The 22401-nt window shown below is 34.3% G+C and overlaps 3 protein-coding genes across 3 annotated transcripts; 2 read left to right on the top strand and 1 right to left on the bottom strand.

Moving 5' to 3' along the window:
* LOC104731185 (protein IQ-DOMAIN 14-like) lies at positions 6141-9336 on the top strand. The gene is made up of 4 exons (XM_010450478.2): positions 6141-6803; positions 8034-8246; positions 8348-8425; positions 8584-9336. Exons 1-4 carry the CDS (start codon positions 6246-6248, stop codon positions 9229-9231), a joined length of 1497 nt encoding a protein of 498 aa, XP_010448780.1. The 5' UTR covers positions 6141-6245; the 3' UTR covers positions 9232-9336.
* On the bottom strand, positions 9470-10965 carry LOC104731184 (RHOMBOID-like protein 7). Its single transcript, XM_010450477.2, has 4 exons — positions 10645-10965; positions 10073-10400; positions 9731-9984; positions 9470-9591 (listed from the first exon to the last, which is right to left on the bottom strand). Exons 1-4 carry the CDS (start codon positions 10905-10907, stop codon positions 9489-9491), a joined length of 948 nt encoding a protein of 315 aa, XP_010448779.1. The 5' UTR covers positions 10908-10965; the 3' UTR covers positions 9470-9488.
* Positions 18129-21057, top strand: LOC104731183. The gene is made up of 7 exons (XM_010450476.2): positions 18129-18342; positions 18474-18566; positions 18782-19018; positions 19987-20142; positions 20225-20278; positions 20382-20504; positions 20677-21057. The coding sequence occupies exons 1-7, from the start codon at positions 18145-18147 to the stop codon at positions 21040-21042; spliced, it is 1227 nt and encodes a 408-aa protein (XP_010448778.1). The 5' UTR covers positions 18129-18144; the 3' UTR covers positions 21043-21057.

The raw sequence follows: 22401 nt of genomic DNA, 5'->3' as shown, positions 1-22401 counted from the left end.
ATAAGTTACAGTTTGATTGTCTTTAAAACACATGTACTAAAAGAAAATAAATATAACATAATTGCTTAATCACCCCATGAAATAATAGAAAACTATAGTTTCACAAAATAATTTAATGGTAATTATATTATTTATTTTAAAGTTATTAGAAAATAGAGATAATATATAATCTAAAAAACATTAAATTTGACACACTTTTCTTTACATGAATTTTTTACAAATTTTTATGCGAGATATAATATAAGATATTTCATAAATTTTTATGACATGAGCCATATTTTAATATGCATTATTCCAAAAAAATATATTAAGGGTGATTACAAGATTAGAGAGTAAATACTAGAGTATATGATAAATCGTGAATATACTTATTAGTTATTCAAAATAATCATTGGTAATTCTTCTGTTACCTTTTTAAAAACATTAAATTTGACACATTTTTCTTTTCATGAATTTTATCCAAAATTTAATATGAGATATAGTATAAGATATTTCAAAAAAATTTATGACATGAGCCATATTTTAATATGCATTATTCTAAAAAAAATTATATTAAGGGTGATTACAAGATTAGAGAGTACATACTGGAGCATATGATAAATCGTGAATACACTTATTAGTTATTCAAAATAATCATTGGTGATTCTTCTGCTACCTTTAAAAGAACATTAAATTTGATACATTTTCCTTTTCATGAATTTTATCCAAAATTTAATGCGAGATATAGTGTAAGATATTTTAAAAAAAAATTACGACATGACCCATATTTTAATATGCATTATTCCCAAAAATTTATATTAAGGGTGATTAAAAGAGTAAAGAGTAAATATTTCAAAATGATCATTGATGATTCTTCTGTTACTTTGGAAAACATATTGTCTAGATTCATAATCTCATTAGTATAGTACAAAATTCAAGTTTTAAAAGTTTAGTTTATTGATTGGATGAATTTGAGCCGGTCTGAATTTTTTTTCTCACATATCGTATTTTAAAATCATCAAAATCTGATGGAAAAGTCAACATATAGATATTATAAGTTCAAGTATAGTTAAATAAAAAAATTATTAGATATAAGTTAAAATAAATTAGAAATGTAGTTATGTCAGAAAAATAATTGGAATGTATCTATAGTTGATATTAATTTTTCTGATTTTGTCTTCCATTCCATCTACACCAATTGACATGTTGGAGAGTTCTTTTTTTTATAATTAAAAAACTATAATGAATAAGAATAGAGACAAGGACTTGAAAAATTCGAGAGAAATCGCGCGCGTGGTCCTCACTCGCGGCGATTTCTCTCTCAAAACTCTTTCTCTTCTGACCACAACCTCGTGCACCGTCGGTTGGGTTCTCCGTCGATTCCGGCGACGAAGAGGACCCGTGGCTCATGGTGCTTCATCCGTAAACCGATGCATCAGCCAGGCAAATCTCAAATCAAAATCAAGGGAGAAGTGGAGGGGAGAAGTTTATGCGCGGCGCTGTCGGTGAGAGCTCCACTGCCGGTGTAGCGACACAGATCAGAAGAAGGAGATCCACGGCGAGGAACGATTGAGGATGGTGGTTAGATCTGCGGACTGGAGATTCTGGAGGTTTCAATGCGCCGTTGTTCGATGGGGGAGGTCGTCTGCAGCAAGGCGGAGCTAAGCCACCGTTGAAGGTTTGCGGATCTACTCCCTACCGCTATTTCTCTCTCACGACTGAGCCTGGCTCTCCTCGACGAAGATAAGCTCGGTTATCTTCTTCCTCCTCCCCACGGCTCTACGGTGGCGGGATGGCAAACGGATCCTGGATCACCATCTCCGTTCGACTCACGGCGTCCAGGCACACCGGAGGTCCTGATCCGGTGTGTATCCGTAATCCATGGGCGGCGGCTCCAACAGAGTTCTTCTTTTGGGGAATTAGGGTTTCCTGAAACCGGTTAAGGGAAACCGAGTCGGTTTTGTAATCTGTGGTTTGTTTTGGTATGTTGTATTTCGGTTTAGGCCTTTAGAGGATTGTGATGGGCCTAAATCCGGAAATAGCCCATTGGGCACTTATTTATATAAATTGAATACCCTTTAACAAAAAAAAAAAGAATAGAGACAAGAACCGATAAATAACCGATCATCACAGAAATATAACACATTTTAAGCATTCATATAGAGTTTCTAATTCACAAGAAATTTGTTAGGAGGCTAATTGAAGAAAATCAAACCATAGCAACATATATTGTGGAGTCAAAAAGAAAATCAAATATTAAGACTGAGTTAAAGAATATATAAAGTTGTAAAACCACTTGCAAAGAGATAAATATTTATCAATTATTTTTCTTTATGATTGAGACTAAAACTTAATTTTTATTTATTTATTTTCATAGTTAATGAGTTTCGCTAATAATTTTCTGGTTATAGAAATCTAGCAAATCATCATATAAGTCTTCACTGCATCCATATATTAAAGCTTTGGAAAAGATGTAGAGAAAGATGAAATTTATCTAGAAATATTTGTAAACTATTTCAATACTCAATTTTCGTTTTGAATGTCTGATAGATGGTCTCTACACAAACCTCATGTGTGCTAAGACTATCTCCAATATATATACTATTTTTTACTCTAAAATAGAGCATACTTTTTTCAATGTATATAAAATAGAGTTAGTATAAAAAAGTATTGTTGCATATAGAGTAATCCTACCATTTTCTCTATTTTAGAGTAAGATATAGAGTAGGGTTAGAGCAAATGTTACTCTATAACAGAGTATTGACTTTAAAATAGAGTAGGGTTGGAGATGCTCTAAGAACCTAACAATTTATCAAAAAACAATAAAATCCGAAACAACAAATTTTGAGGGATTTAATTACTTCAGTCCAAAAAAATTCTTATATGTTTTGTTTATTTTATTTTGCGTCCAAACATTAAGAACCATATATAAAGGAACACATATTAAACATTTTTTAAAAAATCATATTAAAAAAATCCAATTGAAAAATATATTTATAAATTTAAGGTATATCATAATTAATAAAAATAAAATTAAATATATCTCGCGCGAGTATATATATATGAGTGGCTATGTAGTTTTGTGAATTTGTATAACTACGTAATTTTCATTCGTACAACAATTTTTTTTTTTTTTTTTTTTTTTTTTGTGTGCGTGTGTGTGTGNTTTTGCTAAATTGTAAATATTTCATTGAAAATGAAAAAAGTTTAGGTTACAATCCAAAGAATTGAAACCTATACATATGGTTTCATGGCAAAAAAAGTTTAAAAACATGAAAGCATAACACGGTAATTAAACCAAGTTTTCGGTCCATCTACTCAACCAAGCCAAGAAGCTTTGGGAACAAGATGAAGCGATGACGTTTATATTGTCCTTCCCGAATGAGTTGCAAAAGGTGAAGGGCTGATTGAGATTGTAAGACACCTCGATATGACTAATAACTAGCTATAGAAACCTTTCGCAGGAGGCCCGAGACCAAGCCGTCAACGGTAAAACTCCAAATCATCGATCACAAACTCCCCCTGCGTTATATGAGATTGATTTTTCGTTTCAATCCATGAGCTTTCTCAGAACGGAACCTCACACACCAAAAAAGCAAAAGGTGCAAGCTCCCTCTAACCAAGTTCATCCTCGAAGTCAGCAGCTCAGAGCAAAATAATACCATTCAATACTACACCAGAAGCCGATGGCCCTACTAGCTTCTCTATAACACAAACAAGTCGCAAGAAGAGGCGAGTACGCAAAGCAAAGCAATCTTCAAACAAAGGCAATAACAATAGGAAGCCACAACATAAACATGCCTTGAACCAAACCAAATAAATTGGTATACCTACGGAGTTCTCAAAAGGAGAGAAAAGCAAGCTATCACCGATAACTAATTCCTCTACTTATCAAACACCACGGCAGCTACACAAAGGAGCAAAAGACCAACTGATTCGATGAGGAAGCTTAACCAGCAAGGAGAAAGCAAGCTCCTAATAATCCTGCTACTGTCCTCAAGCAGAAGATGCCAACAGAGACATCATTCTCCTAAGTCAAGACTCACGAAAAAGATGAGGTAAAAGCAACCAAATAGTAGCCATGCTCTGAAAACCTATGTGAAGGAGGACCAGAAATGAGAGGCCGAGGCATCAGAAGCTCAAAAGAGTCGACGAACAACACCAACCAAGGCATCGAATCAACCACAGAGCCAAAGAAAGCCTCCCGAATCAAACTCCAACACACGAATTCGACACGAACGGAGTGGACAGAAGCTTCAAGCGTGTGGCAGTAAGCTGTCCTCAAAGCAAACAAACCGACACATAGAAACCCTTACCTCCGGCAGACACGAGCCGAAACGCAGCGGTTAGACCAAGATAGATCTTGGAAAAAATGATTCCGAGCAAAGAGTACACGCTACACCACGACATAGCCAAGGATAGCACACTCGACCGCCGGAAACACCAGGAAGAAGGCGACCTGAAAACAGATCTACAAACACAGCTTGCTCTGCCGATTGAGATGCGAGACGCAAGGACCGGAAATCGGAGCCTCCACCTTCATCCACCGCCGTCTACAAGCAATGGAGGCAAAGACATGAGATTTTAGCCACCGAAAACGGCCGTCGCGCACGGCGGACCTTCAACACTCGCCACGAGAAACAGAGCCGAAACAATTCACCAGCGTCTTCAAGTGCAGGGGTGGATTCGGAACAAGTATCCTAGAGCCCTCTCACGGTGTCGGTCGTAACCGAACACCGGAGAGGCAAGATGTGGCGGATTAGGGTTGTTGCAGGAAATTACTTTGAGAGAGAAAACTTTTGTGCGCGTGGGGATACTTTAGAAAACTTAACAAACTTTTTTTTTTTTTTTCGTACAACAATATTACCAATCCCATCGAAACGAAAACAACTATTCATAGAATATTCGCTATACAGTCCAAATGCACATTAATGATCTGAAAGACAAGAGAAGGAAACTAACAAAACAAAAACACAAATATAAGAATTGTATACCAAATTCGATTTTTTCCCATGGAGCAAAACGACGTAACACCGGACGGCGCTATTCCGTAACGAGACGAAAAGAGGAGTTAGGGACCTCGAAAACGTGATCATTGAAGGAGATATTATTATAACGATAGGCCATTGGATTTTACGGCGAAGGAGAAGGACCCATATCAAAGTGACACCATCCGTAATGGGGTCCGTATATAGTTGTGGTCCTCCCCATGCATTTCTAATAAAAAGTATTGACGCTTTTTGTCATCTCTCTGTTCTTTAAGACTCCGTCATATTATTTCTTCAGATTCACATGACCAAAATAACTAGTGATGACATTTTCTTCTAAATAAATCTTACTTTTTTTTCTAGATTTGATTCCAGTGCGGTGCTTACGACGACAAAGATTTTATGCGATTTTAAAAAGAATTAGCTAAACCACAGAAAATAAATCTACAATTAAAGATTACCTTTGTAAAGGATAAGCCTTCCTAAACAGTTAATTTGAATGTTTGTCTCAAATTTAACAAAACTACAAAATGTTACTATAAGATGGCACATAAAACTACAAACTACAAAGTAGAAAATGATCAACAAGAGTTTCTTTTGAATAGTGTTAAGTAGTAGTTTTACCGACAAAGTAGAAACTTACAAAAGATGTAATAAGTTGGCGAAACATACGTATCCATGTTTTTGATTACTTGCTAGTTTTAGAAGATATCATAACGCTACAACGTTTTCTAAATATCAAAATGTCCCTAAAGTTACAAGTTATTTTTATCGACTCCTAATTTTTTTTCTTTTTTCTTTCTAAGTTACTATAGATTAGTGGATTTTTCCAAGTTCTTCACTAAAAACCACGGCCCTACTTGGATTAGTGGATTTATCTCAAAGTATATTATGATACATAAAGTATATTTTTATAAGATGATACTATTAGTCTATTAGTACTATATAACACGAGTGAGGGTTAATGCATGGAGGAAATTACTAGACGCAACTCAGGACTGAAATAAAATAAATAATAGTACTAAATAATATGGAGATTAACGAAATTTCCCGGGAAGAAATAATAGAAAGTGAGTAACGCACACGCGCGAGTGAGGGCGTTTGGTTACTAACCAGAACACTGTGTTCTACTACTGCTACGAGACTACTTAACTCTTTTTATTACAACAAAGCTCTCTTTTGTTTGGTCTCTCTCTCTTTCTCTATCTTTGCACTCTCTCTGCAAATAACTCCGGCGAAAAGAAACGTTGTCGTTTCATTCGTCAAGTACTAATAATAATGGGAAAAGCTTCACGGTGGTTTAAGAATCTATTCGGACTTAAGAAACCCGACCCGGGTTATTATCCCGATCCATCTTTCGAAACACCTTCTCGGTCTACTTCCTCCAATCCTAAACGCCGATGGAGCTTCGTCAAATCCAAACGCGAGAAAGATACCGTACCGCCGAATCACGTTTCTCCTCCTCTTCCGCATCCTCCGCTACCGAACTCGACGCCTCCACCGCCGTCTCTCCACCAATCGTCTCCGAGACGACGGAGGAAACAGAAGCCGACGTGGGAGGACGAGGGAGATGAAGATTCTGACAAGCACGCGATTGCCGTGGCCGCCGCGACTGCTGCTGTTGCTGAGGCTGCCGTCGCCGCCGCTAATGCTGCTGCTGCGGTCGTCAGGCTCACGAGCACGAGCGGGAGGTCGACGAGAAGTCCTGTTAAGACGCGTTTTAGCGACGGATACGACGACGTGGCGGCGCATGTTAGCAAGTTCGACGGTTACGGCCGCGACGGTCGTGAAGATCTTGCTGTGATTAAGATACAAGCAACGTTTCGTGGATATTTGGTAATTTTCTTTTCATTTCTTTAATTGATATGCTAATACAATTCTACTAATTCGACTCGTTTCTTAAAAATATGTTACAAATCTAAATCTATAGTTTCATAAAAAGAAATTTTTATACTACGAAGCTAAATTTGTCTTTGCCTGAAGCTTATAATAAACTTTTTTGTTACACAATTTCATAATGTTATTTTTAATTAGTACTACTATCAAAGTTATAAAAATGGTTATATAGATTTGTAAAAAATATTCACGGGGATTATCGTCCAGATAACAGTTTTCGATGTCGTAAACCTTCTGCTGCTTCCACTTCCCTAGACGAGTGATTAGACACATTAACCTTCTTCTATAGAGGCCACTTGAATATTCTTTGTATAATAATACTATAAAGTAATTTGCTTTGCGGATACCCAAAAACAAAATTGTACTAGTAGTATTTGCTTTTTCTTCTTAATTTTATATTAACCGGTTAATCGATTGATTGTTTTTCTGATCAACCGTCGATTGATTGTTTTTCTGTTCAACCGTCTCTAAAATTGATTCCGGTTCGAACCTTTTAAAAATTGTCAATCAAGCATACAAATTATTAGGAGTGTTTTTCCTATTGGTTATTATTGAATTGTCTTTCACTGGACTGGACCACTGTAATAACATGGTGAATGCTGCTGGCTGCTATAACTAGTCTATATTTCAGTTCATTCTCTATATTTTATAGCCTCTATTCTATGTAGTTAATATATATGTCTATTTATGTTGTGATGCATGCATGCCTATTGAACTTTGTACTTTATAGTTTATGGCGAATCCTTTTTTATAGTCTATATTTTTATTAGTGTATAGTAGTGTGTAAGACAATTCACACCCCGAATGTGTACTCATCGACATAAAAGTCGCATTGTTCATTAATAGTCGATTCATCTTTCTTCTCGTAGAGTGTGACTATACATGTAAATAGTTGGTTATGGTATTTATTTATTTATATCCCTCTATTTAATTTTTGTTGAATTTCAAAAGTTCAATTTGTTTTGGAAATGTCAACTTGTTATTTTCTTTTCTTATTCCACTTCCCTTTGGCGCCAACTTCTATCAAAACTCAAAAGTAATGCTTTTGAAAAATGCAATATGGTTTTGTGGTCCTGTCCATAATGGGAGGCTTGAAATATTCTCTGGTGATTATTGGCTTTCTCTCCAACTTAAAAGCAATTTGTGATTGTTTGTATAATTTAATTGTAGGCAAGGAGAGCGTTAAGGGCACTCAAGGGTTTGGTTAGGCTTCAAGCAATAGTTAGAGGCCATATCGAACGGAAGAGAATGTCAGTCCATCTGCGCAGGATGCATGCTTTGGTTCGGGCTCAGTCTCGTGTCCGTGCCAGTCGGGTTATTGTTACTCCTGAATCTTCCTCTTCGCAATCCAACAATACCAAATCTTCTCACTTCCAAAATCCCGTAAGCCTGGTTAATTAAATCCCTTAACATTGTTTCTTTTTAACCTAAAACATTTCTTTTAGTTTAAGGTTCCTTTTTAACAACTTCATTTTATCTTCAAGGGTCCACCTACGCCGGAAAAACTCGAGCATTCAATCTCTTCCCGCAGCTCCAAGCTTTCTCATTCTCATCTTTTTAAGGTATTAAACTTTGCTTATGGTCCTAATTTATATGTTTCTCACATTATTGAATCTATGTTAGTATGTTACTATGTTAGGCTTATCCATTTCCCATTTCATTATCTGTTTTTGTTTGTGACTTAAGAGATTAAACTAAGAGATTGGATTAAAATTTTCAGAGGTTTGGTTCTAAGGCTAGCGACAACAACAGACTCTATGCTACTCACAGAGAAACATTCTCAGCCATGAATGAAGAAGAAAAGATCCTTCAAATAGACAGGAAACACATCAGTTCTTACACAAGACGCAGCAGACCAGACATGTTCTACTCATCCCACCTTGTCCTAGACAACGCAGGCCGGTCTGAACCAGTTTTTGTTACGCCTTTTAGCTCGTCCTCGTCACATGAAGAGATCACAAGCCAGTTTTGCACTGCAGAGAACAGTCCTCAGATATACTCAGCGACTTCTAGAAGCAAACGCAGTACTTTCACTGCAAGTTCTATAGCACCGAGCGACTGCACAAAAAGCTGTTGTTACGGGGACCATCCAAGCTACATGGCTTGTACAGAGTCCTCTAGGGCTAAGTCCCGGTCCGTAAGTGCTCCAAAGTCTCGACCACAGTTATATTACGAGCGGTCTTCGTCTAAACGGTTTGGATTCGTGGATGTGCCATACATTGGTGACACGAAGTCAGGTCCATACTGTGGTGATATGAAGTCCGGTCCTCAGAAAGGTTCTGCTCTGCACACTAGTTTTATGAACAAGGCTTATCCCGGTTCAGGTCGGTTGGACCATCTTGGAATGCCAATTGGATATAGGTACTGAGAAACGTTGTTGGACTTGTTAACCTGGTTTTGTTGTAGATCAGTGGATTGAGCTTTACTGCTAATTTTCTTGGTCTGTAAGTTTGGAGTTAAGTGGATTTTAATCTAAATTGCAAATAGAACTTGCTTAATCAAATGTTGGCATCTCTATATAGCACTATCATTTGCCTAGATTGTAGCAATTTGTTTGTTTTCCAAAATATTTCTGAGTATGAAGGAAACAAAAAATCTAACTCTAAGAAAAATGAAAAGAAAATGTCATGTCCATTGGGATTTAGAGGAGTAGCTCAGTTTATGGCACCACTTACAATATCTGTTCAAGTTATCTCCTCTGAATAGTATCACCAACCCCGAAGCAAACCTGCACATTGGCCAGTTTATTAACACAATCAAAGGCTAAATATGTAGAGACAAAACAACTGTTCTGAAGCTTAACCAGAATGAGAAGAAGATGGTGGTAGTTGGTAACATGAAGGATTAAGAATGTTTGTGAATCTTACCCGGCGACAAAGACCATAGATGCAATTACGCAAAGCACAAGTTGACAAGTGTTGTACTTCGGTTTAACAATGGAACCAGGGATAAGAGAAACTCGGTTCTCATCCCATTCAAACTGTGGATGAATCAAGAGGAGAAAGCCGAGAAGAAAACCACCTAAGAAACCTCCAATGTGAGCAAAATTATCGACAGGAGGAAGTGTTCCTAATCCTAAGTTAACACCAACAATCACCAAAAGCATTATCAGAGCCACACCCTACAAAAAATGAGAAAAAAATGAATCAACCAACCAAACAATTGTGAATACAGAGTTACTAAAATTAGATCATTCAGTGAGTGCATACCTTGTTGTCATAAGTAGTCCAATTGATTAACAACTCAGATAACATTGCTCCTAAGAGGCCAAACAAAGCACTTGAGGCGCCAACAGATATAGCATTTTGAACAAAAAGACAAGATAATATGCTCCCGCAGAAGCCAGATACAAGGTAGATCGTTCCAACTCGAACAAAACCAAACTGTTGTTCAAGACGAACTCCAATGAATGCAACACAACACATATTTGCTAACAAATGGATCACACCAGCGTGCAACCACATACATGTTAAGAGTCTCCAAACTTGACCCCTTTGAACTATTTTGCCCCAGGCCAAAGCTCCCATTTTCTCCAACCTGCCAAATTCACAGATCAATTCAAAACTGATCCAATGCATCCTTAAGAACCAAACCTTCCCAGAATACAAAACAGTGCTCTTCAGCTCAAGAATCAATCTTTTTTTTTTTGGCAAAATTTGGGGCTTTGACTAAAATCTGAAATCTACAATGCTAAAACCTCAAACCCAGATCATAAAAACTTAAACTTTGTAACGAAATCAAATTAGCTACAATGTTGTGAGAGAGAGAATGAAAGACTCACGTAGAAGAAGAAGGACCGAGAAGAGGATTGGACTTGAAAGACTCAAATGAGAATCTTCCCAGGAACTTTTTTGCTAGACATCGATGGCTATTGTGAGGGCAATCGTTGAAGTACATTACCACAATGAAAACGACGACGTTCCCGATTACCACCATTGGAATCACCCACGACTTCCATCGCACGTCAGGTCTCCTCGTCGTCTGGCCGCCGACGCTATGATCGTCTCTTCCTTCTTCAGGATCTGCTTCCGCCGTGGAAACCATCTCTGTCTTTATTATATAGCAATCTCTGCGAATCTTGAATATTTTTCTTTAGTATCAAAATTTGGGAACATTTCATCGTTTGAGCAAAAATTTGAAAAGAAAACTTCAAATTGTTACTTTTTTAAAAAAATATTTAAATAATAACTGCCAAATCGCATTAGACAGCGAACAGCGAGATATTTGCTGTCAGAGTAAAAAAAAAAAAAAATTGGTTTCGGGGAAAAGGGCCATTTCATACCCGTACACACTCCGAAAGTGCGAATTGCTACCTGTACAAATAAGGAGTGTCAATTTATATATGTACCCTAAGACATTTCAAATTTCATACCTATACTCACAAAATTGAGCCAATTTCACAGTCCACATTAACGGATTTAAGTCAACCGTTAGAGATGCTGACTCAGAATCCACGTGTGTATTTACTGCCATCGAAAATGCAAAACGACGTCGTTTTGTTTTCTTCGAAAAAAATTGTGGATTATCAACACACTAGTGGTTTGAACCTATGACCTCTTCCGTGTTTAGCGTAGGACTTAACCAGTTTATCTAACAACAATTCTCAAAAGAATCATACAAACTTATTGATATAAACCTAAAGTAGTATCCATCGATACAGAGAGCATAAGACTTAACCAACTGATCCCACAACAATACTCGGTTATAACACACAAATTTATCTTTATAAACCTATAAGGTATCTAAGTACCAATTAAATGAATTTGAATTGAGGGAAAAATAAAAATCCTAGGGTTCTTCTCTTCTCTCAAATATAACTGATAAATTTTAAAATTTATATTTAAATTATAAATTTATAATTTATAACTAAGAATTAAATATAAATTTATAAATTAAATATAACAGAGAATATATTTATAAATTTAAATTTATAAATTAAATTAAATGAAATTACAAATTATAAATTTATATTTAATTCTCAGTTATAAATTATAAATTTATATTAAATTTATAATTTATAACTGAGAATATAAAGATAAATTTGTATAACTGTTAAATTTATAAATTTATAATTTATAACTGAGAATTAAATATAAATTTATAAATTAAATATAACTGAGAATATATTTATATTTAAATTAAATTAATTTATATTTAAAAATTATATGAAATATTTATAAACCTAAACCTTAAACCTTAAACCTTAAACTTTAAACTTTAAACATTTCATTTAACTGATAATTTATAAATTTATAAATATATTCTCAGTTAAATTTAATTTATAAATTTATATTTAATTCTCAGTTATAAATTATAAATTTATAATTTAAATATAAATTTATAAATTTATCAGTTATATTTGATAGAAGAAGAACCCTATGATTTTTATTTTTCCCCCAATTCAAATTCATTTAATTCGGACTTAGATACCTTATAGGTTTATAAAGATAAATATGTGTGTTATAACCGAGTATTGTTGTGGGATCAGTTGGTTAAGTCCTATGCTTTTTGTATCTGAGTACGTGGGTTCAATCCGCGGGAGTGGGGATTTCCATATTTTTTTTCGATTTCGATGGATGCTACCTTAGGTTTATATCAATAAGTTTGTATGATTCTTTTGAAAATTGTTGTGGGATAAACTGGTTAAGTCCTATGCTAAACTCGGAAGATGTTGTGGGTTTGAACCACCAGTGTGTGGATATTCCACAATTTTTTTTCGAAAAAAACAAAACAAAACGACGTTTTGCATTTTCGATGGCAGTCAATACACACGTGGATTCTGAGTCAGCATATCTAATGATTGACTTATATCCGTTAATGTGGACTATAAAATTGGCTCAATTTTGTGAGTATAGGTATGAAATTTGAAATGTCTTAGGGTACATGTATAAATTGGCACTCCTTATTTGTACAGGTAGCAATTCGCACTTTCGAAGTGTGTACGGGTATGAAATGACCCTTTTCCTCAGCTTTGTGTGTGTGTTTGTGTGTTGGTAATGTATATGACGTACAAGTGTACAACATAATATAAGAACTTTATTTATATGCACACAGTAATTTGTGATATGTATTGATTTGTGGGAATTGGCATCAAAGCTTGACTTGACTAGTTGGGAGCTGATTGTGATATCTTTCGTTTAGTATTTGTAATATTTTCTTAGTTGTTTTGTAATTAGAAAGTACTAGTTGAGGCATTTTGTAAGTAATGGAAATAAAAAAGCATGAAGGTGACTCAAAGCATAATGAGAGGCTGGATCATCAGGATTGGTTTGTCATTGAGATGAGATTTTACAATTGTGTGAGTTACAAACTTTTGAACTATAAGATATTGCATGTTCAATCAAACCTTCCTCAAAAATTTGTTCCGATTCAGAATAGAAATCATGAGCTATGAGTACTCCAGGCTCATGAATCTGAAAATCTAGGGAAAATTGATTTAAAAGGACATTTTTTCTTCAATTTGTCCCATTATGTCTTCTACGCTAAATTTGCCACTATGCCTAAATTACCTTTTTAAAAAATGAAACTAACTTTTAAGCAATTTTAAAATTTCAATCACCTAAAAACAAATTCTAGAAATAAGAAAGAGGTTGCCATAAGGTGTTTTTGATGAAAATTTGGTGTTTTAACATTGAAAAAATATTATTCTGCAACATTTAGAATACATGTTCTACTAATTGTATATATTCTGAAGATATTAGATTATAAATTCTACATACTGTACATGTTCTAAATAATGTAGATTACAAATTCTTCGCACTCTACTTGTTCTGAAAACTTTAGAATAAATATATCTTCTAAAACTTTTAGAAGTCGGATTTTGTATCTCTTCTACAGAAATTAGAATATATATTCTACACATAACTCTATATTCTACAAATTTTAGAATTTGTTTTCTTCACTTTATACATATTCTACGGAAGTCTGAATATGAAATCTACATTTTATCATGTGTCCTGCGAAAATTAGAACACTAATTCTACACTTTCCTCTATGTTCTTCATAATTTAGAAACTGAATCCAAAATTTAAGGAAACAAAATATTTACGTAATCCCGAAATTATGCTAATCATATATATTCTTAAGATTACGTTCTAACATGTTTAGAAAACGTGTTATGAAAACATTAAACATTTTTAATCGATTTTGTTAAAGGTTTTTCAACATTTTCCTACGCTTGTGGGAGAAGCTACCGGAGTCGTCGATTCTCGCCGGTGGGAGAAGCTACCGGAGTCGTCGATTCTCGCCGGTGGGTTACAAAAGGGTGTCGATATCTCCTGAGAGAGAGAGAGAGTAATGTCGAGATTTTTTATTTTTGGTAGGCGAGTAATGTCGAGATTTTGTAAAAAAAAAATAAGGAAATAGATTAAAAAAAGAAGTAGTTTTTTTATTAAATTTAGGAAGTATACAAAAAAGAAGAAATACAGAAAAAGGAAATTTTGGTTTTTTCTACAATTAAAGGTTTAATTGAGTTATTAAGGGTATAATTGAGTTTTTCTGTATTCTAAAACCTATTCTACCAAACTTTAAAAAAAAAGTATAATGGGACAAATTGAAGAAAAAATGTCCTTTTAAATCAATTTCCCCGAAAATCTATTTAGGTTAAAAGATAAATTGTCTTATTCAAGTTCATAGGAGATGAGTAAAGGATGTGACAAGGATATTGAAGTCCCTTGGAAGTCCAAACCCCTTCCTTCACGATTAAACCAATGAAACCAATTAAAGATCCAATCCAGCCTTCCTTCACGATTTTGAAGCTCAAAACAACAGTGTCCGCCTCACCAAACCAAATGTTCTATGATTTTAATGGATTTGGAAATCTAAACAAAAATCATGTGTTATTCAATCATTGATTTTAAAATATTTATCAAAATTATGTGTTATTGTTTCTATGATTTACAAATACTTATTAAAATCTCATGTTATTCATTGAATGATTTGTTTTTGGATTTCCAAATCCACATTATGTTTTAAATAGATTTGAATGGATTTGAAAGTGTAAATCAAAAGGATTCAAATCCAAGGATAAAACATGTTATTTCACAATCCATGTGTTTTGATTTTTAGAATTTACAATTCCATATGGATTTAGAAATTATCTTTCCAATAACAGCCTCTTAGAAGAATCATATAGAGGGTAAATGATAATTTTAGCCCACCGTTGTAAGTTGTAACTCTTAATTACCCCACACAAAGAAAAAAGAACCATATCTTTCCATCAACACTTGCTAGCCAGATACAAATCCTGCCATTTTCGGTATTTCCGTTAGGATCTGTTCACACCTCTATTGCTAGTAAAAGAATTAGAGAGTTGATGTACATCAATTCATTTTTTTAACAATTAAGGTAAAAGTATATACCTTGTATCTCCAGCGTCCATAAGAAAATATTTTGTGTGCACATTTTAATCTTCTACCTCAAAAGGTTGGTATTAATATAATCAGATTAAGATATATATTTTATTGTTGTAGTTATTGTTAAAGTTTGTGATAAAAAGAAAATGTAAATATTTTTAAAAATTAAATGTATATAAAAATAAGAATCTGAGTTTTTTTTTTTGTCAAATGGACCTTAAATTTTTTTTGGGTATTAATCTAATTTGTAAGGGCATATCCATCAGTTATATAGCCATTGGGTGTAAAAAAAAATAATAATAATACTTTTAATTTAATTTCTTTTTAGTTTGTCCAATCACTTACCAATTAAGTGATGACAAATGTAGATACTGTGTCTTAATTGTTTTAGGCAGAGAACTTACCATTCTTTAATCAAGTTCGCCCTAGCCACTTTCTCTCTGGCACAACCACCGAGGCACCCTCTCCCGGCGGCGTCGAGTCCGATCGGCGTCGCTGGGTCTTTGTTTCTTCGTCTCTGTTGCTTCCTCGTTCGCTCTAGTCCGTTTGTTTCTGCTTTCATCCCCATCGGAGACCCTTTGAGATTCCAGATCTCACCTCCGACCATGCTTCAGCTTCAACCCCCTACCTCTCCTCCGCACCCGATCTCTCTTCTCGGTGAGCCTGCTTCATCGAGACCCCAATCATCCGTTACTACCTCTGAGAGCCATGATTGCCCCACTAGTCCCGGTTTCTGTCGATCTCACCGCCTCACTTTGCTGTCAACCACAACATCTTACCGCTCCTCGGATTTTAATCCCCTCACCAAGGCTTTTACTTGGTTGCAGTTGGACGGAAGCTCTGTTCTGACGCCGGAGATGATGAAGATCTTGACAAAGCAACCCACATTATCGGCATCCTCTCTTTCCCTCTTGTTACCCATTTGGCCCAGGTTGTATTCTCGCTCTTTTCTTGGAACCCTAGAAGTTAGTCGTCCTCAGAGAAACCATGATTTATTTCTGATCTGGAAGTCCCATAGACCCGTTTATAACTTCATACCAAGGTCAAATTGGTTAGTGTCAGTCTACACTGCTTGGTCAAGTCGAGTCGTACTCGGTAGCAGAACAGTTGATGCACTTATTTGTCTTGAAAACCCCTTTTGTCATGGCCAGTTGTTTGGTTTGGTTTGGATGTTTGTTTGGCTGAGCTTCATCAGTATGTCTGTCCCGCTAGTCGGGCTTGTTTTAGTGCCTGCATCCTTTGCACCTTTACCGTATCTATCACCAATATTTCGACTGCCTCAGTGTCATTGTGTAACTAGGTCCGACCTGCAATCCACTCTCTCCCATTCTAGTCAACAACTTGGTAGCTTAAGGTCTCCATTAGTTCGAAGACTGCTAGTGAACCTTAAGTCATTTATGTTGCTAGATTGGTTTAAGAGTCCTCTAAAACCCATGTTACCAGAAACACATAGGACTATTTTCTCTGAAGGTAATAACTTGTTGAAACTTGGCATTATGATCCTAGCTCCACTGAGTGAGGATTACCTCTGTTTCATCCGCCTCCTCCCATTACCCTGCCTATTGACTAAGTTCTCCAATCTGCTTTTCATCAACTTCTTGAAGTTCCCTCAGATCAGCTTGAAGATTCGGGGCATTATGACCTCTGTTCATGGAAGCAAAGGTTACCCCAATCTCTTCAAGCATCTCTATCCCATCATCAGAACCGCCACCACTTTAGTAGTGACCGGTTATCAGAACATTCTCAGACTTGCTCAAACCCCTGACAAAGATCTACCTAGGGTAGTCCTTCCCAACTTGGTGAGAATGTCAGCTTTGTCCGCTTCTTTGCCACTAAACCCTCTTTTGAAGGAAATGGCCATCTCCCCTTCCATTGGCTTGCTCTTGGAAGCAGCTTTGATATGCATTGATCTCACATGTTCCAGTAAGCTTTTTAGCTTGTGGTCTATAGCTCTCAAGCTCTTAATATCATTTGCTCCTATCTTACTATGCTACTTTGTTGTTGTTAAATTTGGGGCATGCCCTCCTATGTTATCTTTTAAGCTACCCTACTCCTCATGTATGTTACTCTTTCAATAGTGAATGATAACAACTGTTTGCTCAAATAAAAAAAGGCAGAGACACTTTCCATTTATCTCTCCACATTTTTTTTATTTTTATTTTTTTTATTCTTCTGATCCTCTATTAAATATGTGCAATGAGAGTGCTCTAAGGTATGAAAGTTTAAAATAAAACATAATCTCATATAGCAGATGACGAGTTAAATGTAATGAGTTATAGAATGAATTGTGATATGAATAATGCATTAAATTTAGAATGTCAAAATTATATGATGAGATGATTTTAAACTAATATAACATATTAAAAATATAATAAGTTATTCAAAATTTCTATATAAATAAATTCAATCTGTGCAAGTACTAATCTAGTTATTATAATAAAGTTCCGTTGTACCGGTCAGACCAACCACGTAATTATGGTTCCGAGTTGAGTTTAAATAATTTCATCAAAGGTAACAGTAAAATCTTAAATGTATTGATGGAAATTACTTAGCCTAAGAAGATATTATGCCTCCTTTGACTTGTGAAGGTTTGCGTTATAAAGATGACATGAAATCTCGTTAATGTATTGATGGAAATTACTTAATAGTTAATATAGAGAAATTTTGTTTTACATATGTACGTTTCAAAATTAAATACAAAAAAGAAACCATAAATTTTAGTCAAATGTACAAGATTGTTAAGGAAACGCAATTACATGTAATTACATTTATAGGGAGAATGTGATTATATTTAAAACGACTTTTTCAATCTTTCTCCGGTTACTATAACAAATCTTTCATAATAATTGTACATGTATATGTATAAGAAAAATTATTAGCTCCTTTCTCTAGAAAAAAACGATCTCATTTCTCTATTTCACAGGTTGATGAAAATGAAATTGGGGTGTTCACTTCCAGTAATGTGGATGACTTTCTTGTGCTATATTCTATGTAGTAGTATTTTGATGAGCCAAGGTCATCGCCATCACATTGTAGAAGCAGCGGAGAAAATAAAAAGTTTTGAAGATTTTGAAATAGAGCAAAAACTAAAGCATATCAACAAACCTGCTGTCAAAATTATAAAGGTTTATCTTCTCACCATATTAAAACAATAATTGTAGGTGTTTATTATATATGAACATTAGAATCACTATCCTAAGAATCCTTGGATCTATATAATATAAACATAATCACTATCTTATTTATGAATCCACAGTCTATTTCTGGTCAACGGTATGGATGCGTGGACTTTTACAAACAACCAGGATTTGACCAATCATCCATGAAGAACCACACATTTCACTATAAGGTATGTTTTTCTAATTATAGGGGATTTCAACCAGGATCTCAATGGTAATTAAGAAATTGGCATGGCAATGATATGATTTATTTTTCTGAATAATCTTTACTGTTACGAAATTAAGAAACTTTTTGTGTAAAATATACAAAAAACAGTTGGGTTTTGTCCTAATCTAATATTGGCTCAACTAATTTATTTAACTGATATTGGATTTTGATGTGCAGATGCGTATGATATCACACCCTAAAGGATCAAAAGTAAAAAGAGAGACAGTACTTCGTAACAAAACATTTGGTCACTTATGGGAAAATGGCGTAGGTTGCCCTATTGGCACGGTCCCCATATATCGAGCCACCAAAGACGATCTTTTAAGAATGAAATCATTTGATGACGAGAATTATAATCCGCAAAGTTCGTGGAAAAGTACCTATCAACCTACGCTTTCCAACGAAGGTCATCACGTAAGTGCTTTCTTTAAGTTTTAATTTTATGAGTAAGAAATGTCAAACATAATAGAACATCGTAATAATAAGACCGATGGTATAGTTGAAACGACAAATGGATATGTTTGCACATAATGATTAATTAAAATATGACTAAAATCTTCCTTTTAAGTAGATATATAGATAACAACTATTTAAGTGGTTAGGGTTTTAAACACGTTGAAATGTATATACCTTATTTCCAACAGAGAATGTTTTGATTTATATTTTGTGAATAGTAATACATATATGGCGGATGACATTAAGAAAAGAAGTAACTTTTTTTTTTGCTAAGAAAAACATGAGTAATTGTACATTGTAACTGAATTTATAATATTATCTATAGTGTGATACATTTATATATTTGAATATAGCAAAATAGTGTTAGTGAAGGTTATTGGTTTGGGATTTGAATAGAGTTTTAAATACTGTAAATGTTAGGTAGAATCTGTTCTTATTAGATCAAAATTTTGTTAAACTCTGTTAAAGTTTAGTGTTATTAGTTTGTGATTTGTAAAAAATCATTTAAAATTTTAACAAATTTGGGTTATTAGATTCAGACTTTTATAAAGTCAATAAAAGTTTTGTGTTATTCAATTAAAATAAAAGAATCTAGGATTGTTAATGAATTCAATTATTATGTTATTGGTTCATGATTTTATACACTTTTTCACAAAATAAAGTCATGACAAATATCACAAAAATACAGAGATTGTTTGGAGCATTTTACAAGATTTTAGAAAACTAATCAACAAAACTATATGATACTCTTTAGCAAACCTTAAAAATCTTTCACTTATTCACTTTTGATGATTTTATTAAAGTCTTCAAATTTTTTTATAAATTAAAATCCAATTCTATTAACTTTAATTATGAAATTGATACTATCCGAGCAAATTACAATTATGCCATATCACAATGTCAATTTTCTCAATCATTGTTTTCAGTACTATTCTGTGGTGCGGACTAAAGGAAAACCAAGGATTTACAATGGTGCATCTATGAATATGCATAGAGGCTCTTCTCAGGCTGGACCTATGCAATTCACCTCTGGTCGGATGACCTTTCAAATCGGAAATGAATTCATTCAAGTTGGTCGGATCGTAAGTAGATTTATTTAGATCTGCTTTTTATATCCTTTTCTATTATCAAAATATATGATTCATATTGTCTATTCATTTTTAGTCACACCCACAATTATACAAAGACGCTTGGATTCGGCTGTTTGTATTTACAAATGTGAGCAGCTATCTTATTTTTTTTTTTATATAGTTCCATACTGTATACAGTATAAATCAGTGATCAATAGTCAGTCACATGTTATATATATGGTTTAATACAGGCGGGAGGACATCCGTGTTTTAATAACTTCTGTCCGGACGGATCCGGGATGATACTAGTCAGCCAAGATTTTGCTCCTGGTCTACTTCTCAATGAGAGAGACTATGACATCGCCATACAGAAGGTCATTTTTTTCGTGCTCATTTTTTTCCCCAACTATTAAAGTCATAAATTCGATCATACTAGCTAGGGGGTACGGATAGTAATATGTAAATATGGTTGAACTCTAAAGCCATGTCAAGCTTTTTTATCTATAAAATAAGAATTTGTTTTAAGTTTGGTTTTGTTGAGTACAGGACAAAGCCAACGGGAATTGGTGGCTGCTGATGGGGCCCTCATGGGAAGAAATTGGGTTCTGGCCAGCAAGCAGATTCAAAGAAAGTCATGGTACAGGTATAGAATGGGGTGGTGAAGTCTATAGCCCTTCACTTCCAAGTCCTCCGATGGGAAATGGTGATCTACAGAGGACTCCCGAGGAGGACGCCTATATGCGCCAAATCACGCTTGTGGATGAAAATTATAATACCGACAAAAGGGTGGGGAACACAGAAACGTTTTCAAACAATAACCATTGTTATCGAGTCCTCGATGTAAAGGATTCGTTTTGGAAACATGTAGGTCATTTTGTTATTTACGGAGGCCGTGCGTGTAATAAACTTTGATAATGCTTAGAACTATCAAGTGCTATATCATAGTTTGAGCAAAATTTTGAGAAGAAAACTTCAAAATTGTTAATTTTTTCAAAAAATATTTAAATAATAACTGCCAAATCGCATTAGGGCATCCGCAATGGGGGAACACTTTAAGATGTTCTTAGAGTAAAAATATTATGAAAATAATCTAAGATCAGTCGTTAAGATCTTTAGTTAAAAAGTTAATTATTGGGAGAACATCTTTAAGATCATAAGATTTAATAATATAATATTCTTAAACATATTACATTTATAAAAACTGTAAAAATAAGATTTAAATTGCAAACTTATAAAACTTGTACTAAAATTCAAAATACAATACCAAATTTTTATGAAACAAAAAAAACATAAAAGATTAAAAAAAAACAAACAAACATATTACTTAATTAAAACAAACAAACATTTTATTTAATTAATACATAGTTTAAATCAAATCCTCTTTTAATTTGTGAAAAATTGTTTGCAAAAAATTGTATCCAATCACAGCTTGCCACGTCAGCTTAGAACTGAGCCTAGATCAGTTCTACATCAAGAACTAGACAACATGTTCTTATGCCACTATTCATTATATTTATAATTTTAATGGGTTAAGAACACACCAAGTGTTCCCCCATTGCGGATGGCCTTAGACATGTAAACTGCGAACAGAGAGATATTAGCTGTGAAAGAGTTTTTAATAAATACCAACCTTTTCTTCTTCTTTGATCAAAGGCAACGCACACGCTTAAGGAGGTGATCTTGTAACTGTTACAGTGCATCCTGGTGGAGATTATTTTATCTGCTCAACCTCCATAGGTGGTTGCAAGTACGTCTCTCTGTCTCTCACTTTTATCTCCCTCTAATACTAGGTTTCTAGCTAATTTTGTTGAGTTGGTATTTTTAAACCTATGACACATTCTCAATCTTGTCATGAGAACTAGGCATTAATTAAACTAGAACTTAACATTGCTGATATGCTCAAATTTACCCTAGAGCTACTCTCTCAAATTAAGAGATCACTGCAGTACTTAGGGGTTGAATTCCACAAGGACTCAAGACTACACAATAAATTATAGAGTTTTATAATTATGCTAAACAGATTAAATTGAATTAAAAATAGCAACGCAAAATATTAAATAAAGCTTGTTGTAAATTCAGAAGATCAAAAAGCTAGGCCTAGGGAATTTCTCAGGAAATTATGAAATATTAAATCAATCAATAAATTAGGATTCAAACAATTAAGAACAGATCTAGAACTCTAAACACTTTTGTAAATTAAATCAGTTCTCACTGCAAATAATATCTAAATTTAAAACCAGAAAATCCAAATCTCTTTGTAAAATTCTAGGT

Source organism: Camelina sativa, chromosome 12 (assembly GCF_000633955.1).
Source record: "Camelina sativa cultivar DH55 chromosome 12, Cs, whole genome shotgun sequence".
Lineage (NCBI taxonomy): Eukaryota > Viridiplantae > Streptophyta > Magnoliopsida > Brassicales > Brassicaceae > Camelina > Camelina sativa.
This window is presented reverse-complemented; position numbering and strand designations above follow the sequence as displayed.

Coding starts and splice junctions, on each gene's coding strand:
- LOC104731185 (XM_010450478.2), top strand. CDS start 6,246: ATGGGAAAAGCTTCACGGTGGTTTAAGAATCTATTCGGACTTAAGAAA. Junction 8,247..8,347: donor CTTCTCACTTCCAAAATCCC/GTAAGCCTGGTT, acceptor TTTATCTTCAAG/GGTCCACCTACGCCGGAAAA. Junction 8,426..8,583: donor CTCATTCTCATCTTTTTAAG/GTATTAAACTTT, acceptor TAAAATTTTCAG/AGGTTTGGTTCTAAGGCTAG.
- LOC104731184 (XM_010450477.2), bottom strand. CDS start 10,907: ATGGTTTCCACGGCGGAAGCAGATCCTGAAGAAGGAAGAGACGATCAT. Junction 9,985..10,072: donor GGACTACTTATGACAACAAG/GTATGCACTCAC, acceptor CATTTTTTGTAG/GGTGTGGCTCTGATAATGCT. Junction 9,592..9,730: donor TCTATGGTCTTTGTCGCCGG/GTAAGATTCACA, acceptor GCCAATGTGCAG/GTTTGCTTCGGGGTTGGTGA.
- LOC104731183 (XM_010450476.2), top strand. CDS start 18,145: ATGAAAATGAAATTGGGGTGTTCACTTCCAGTAATGTGGATGACTTTC. Junction 18,343..18,473: donor CTGCTGTCAAAATTATAAAG/GTTTATCTTCTC, acceptor ATGAATCCACAG/TCTATTTCTGGTCAACGGTA. Junction 20,505..20,676: donor ATGACATCGCCATACAGAAG/GTCATTTTTTTC, acceptor TGTTGAGTACAG/GACAAAGCCAACGGGAATTG.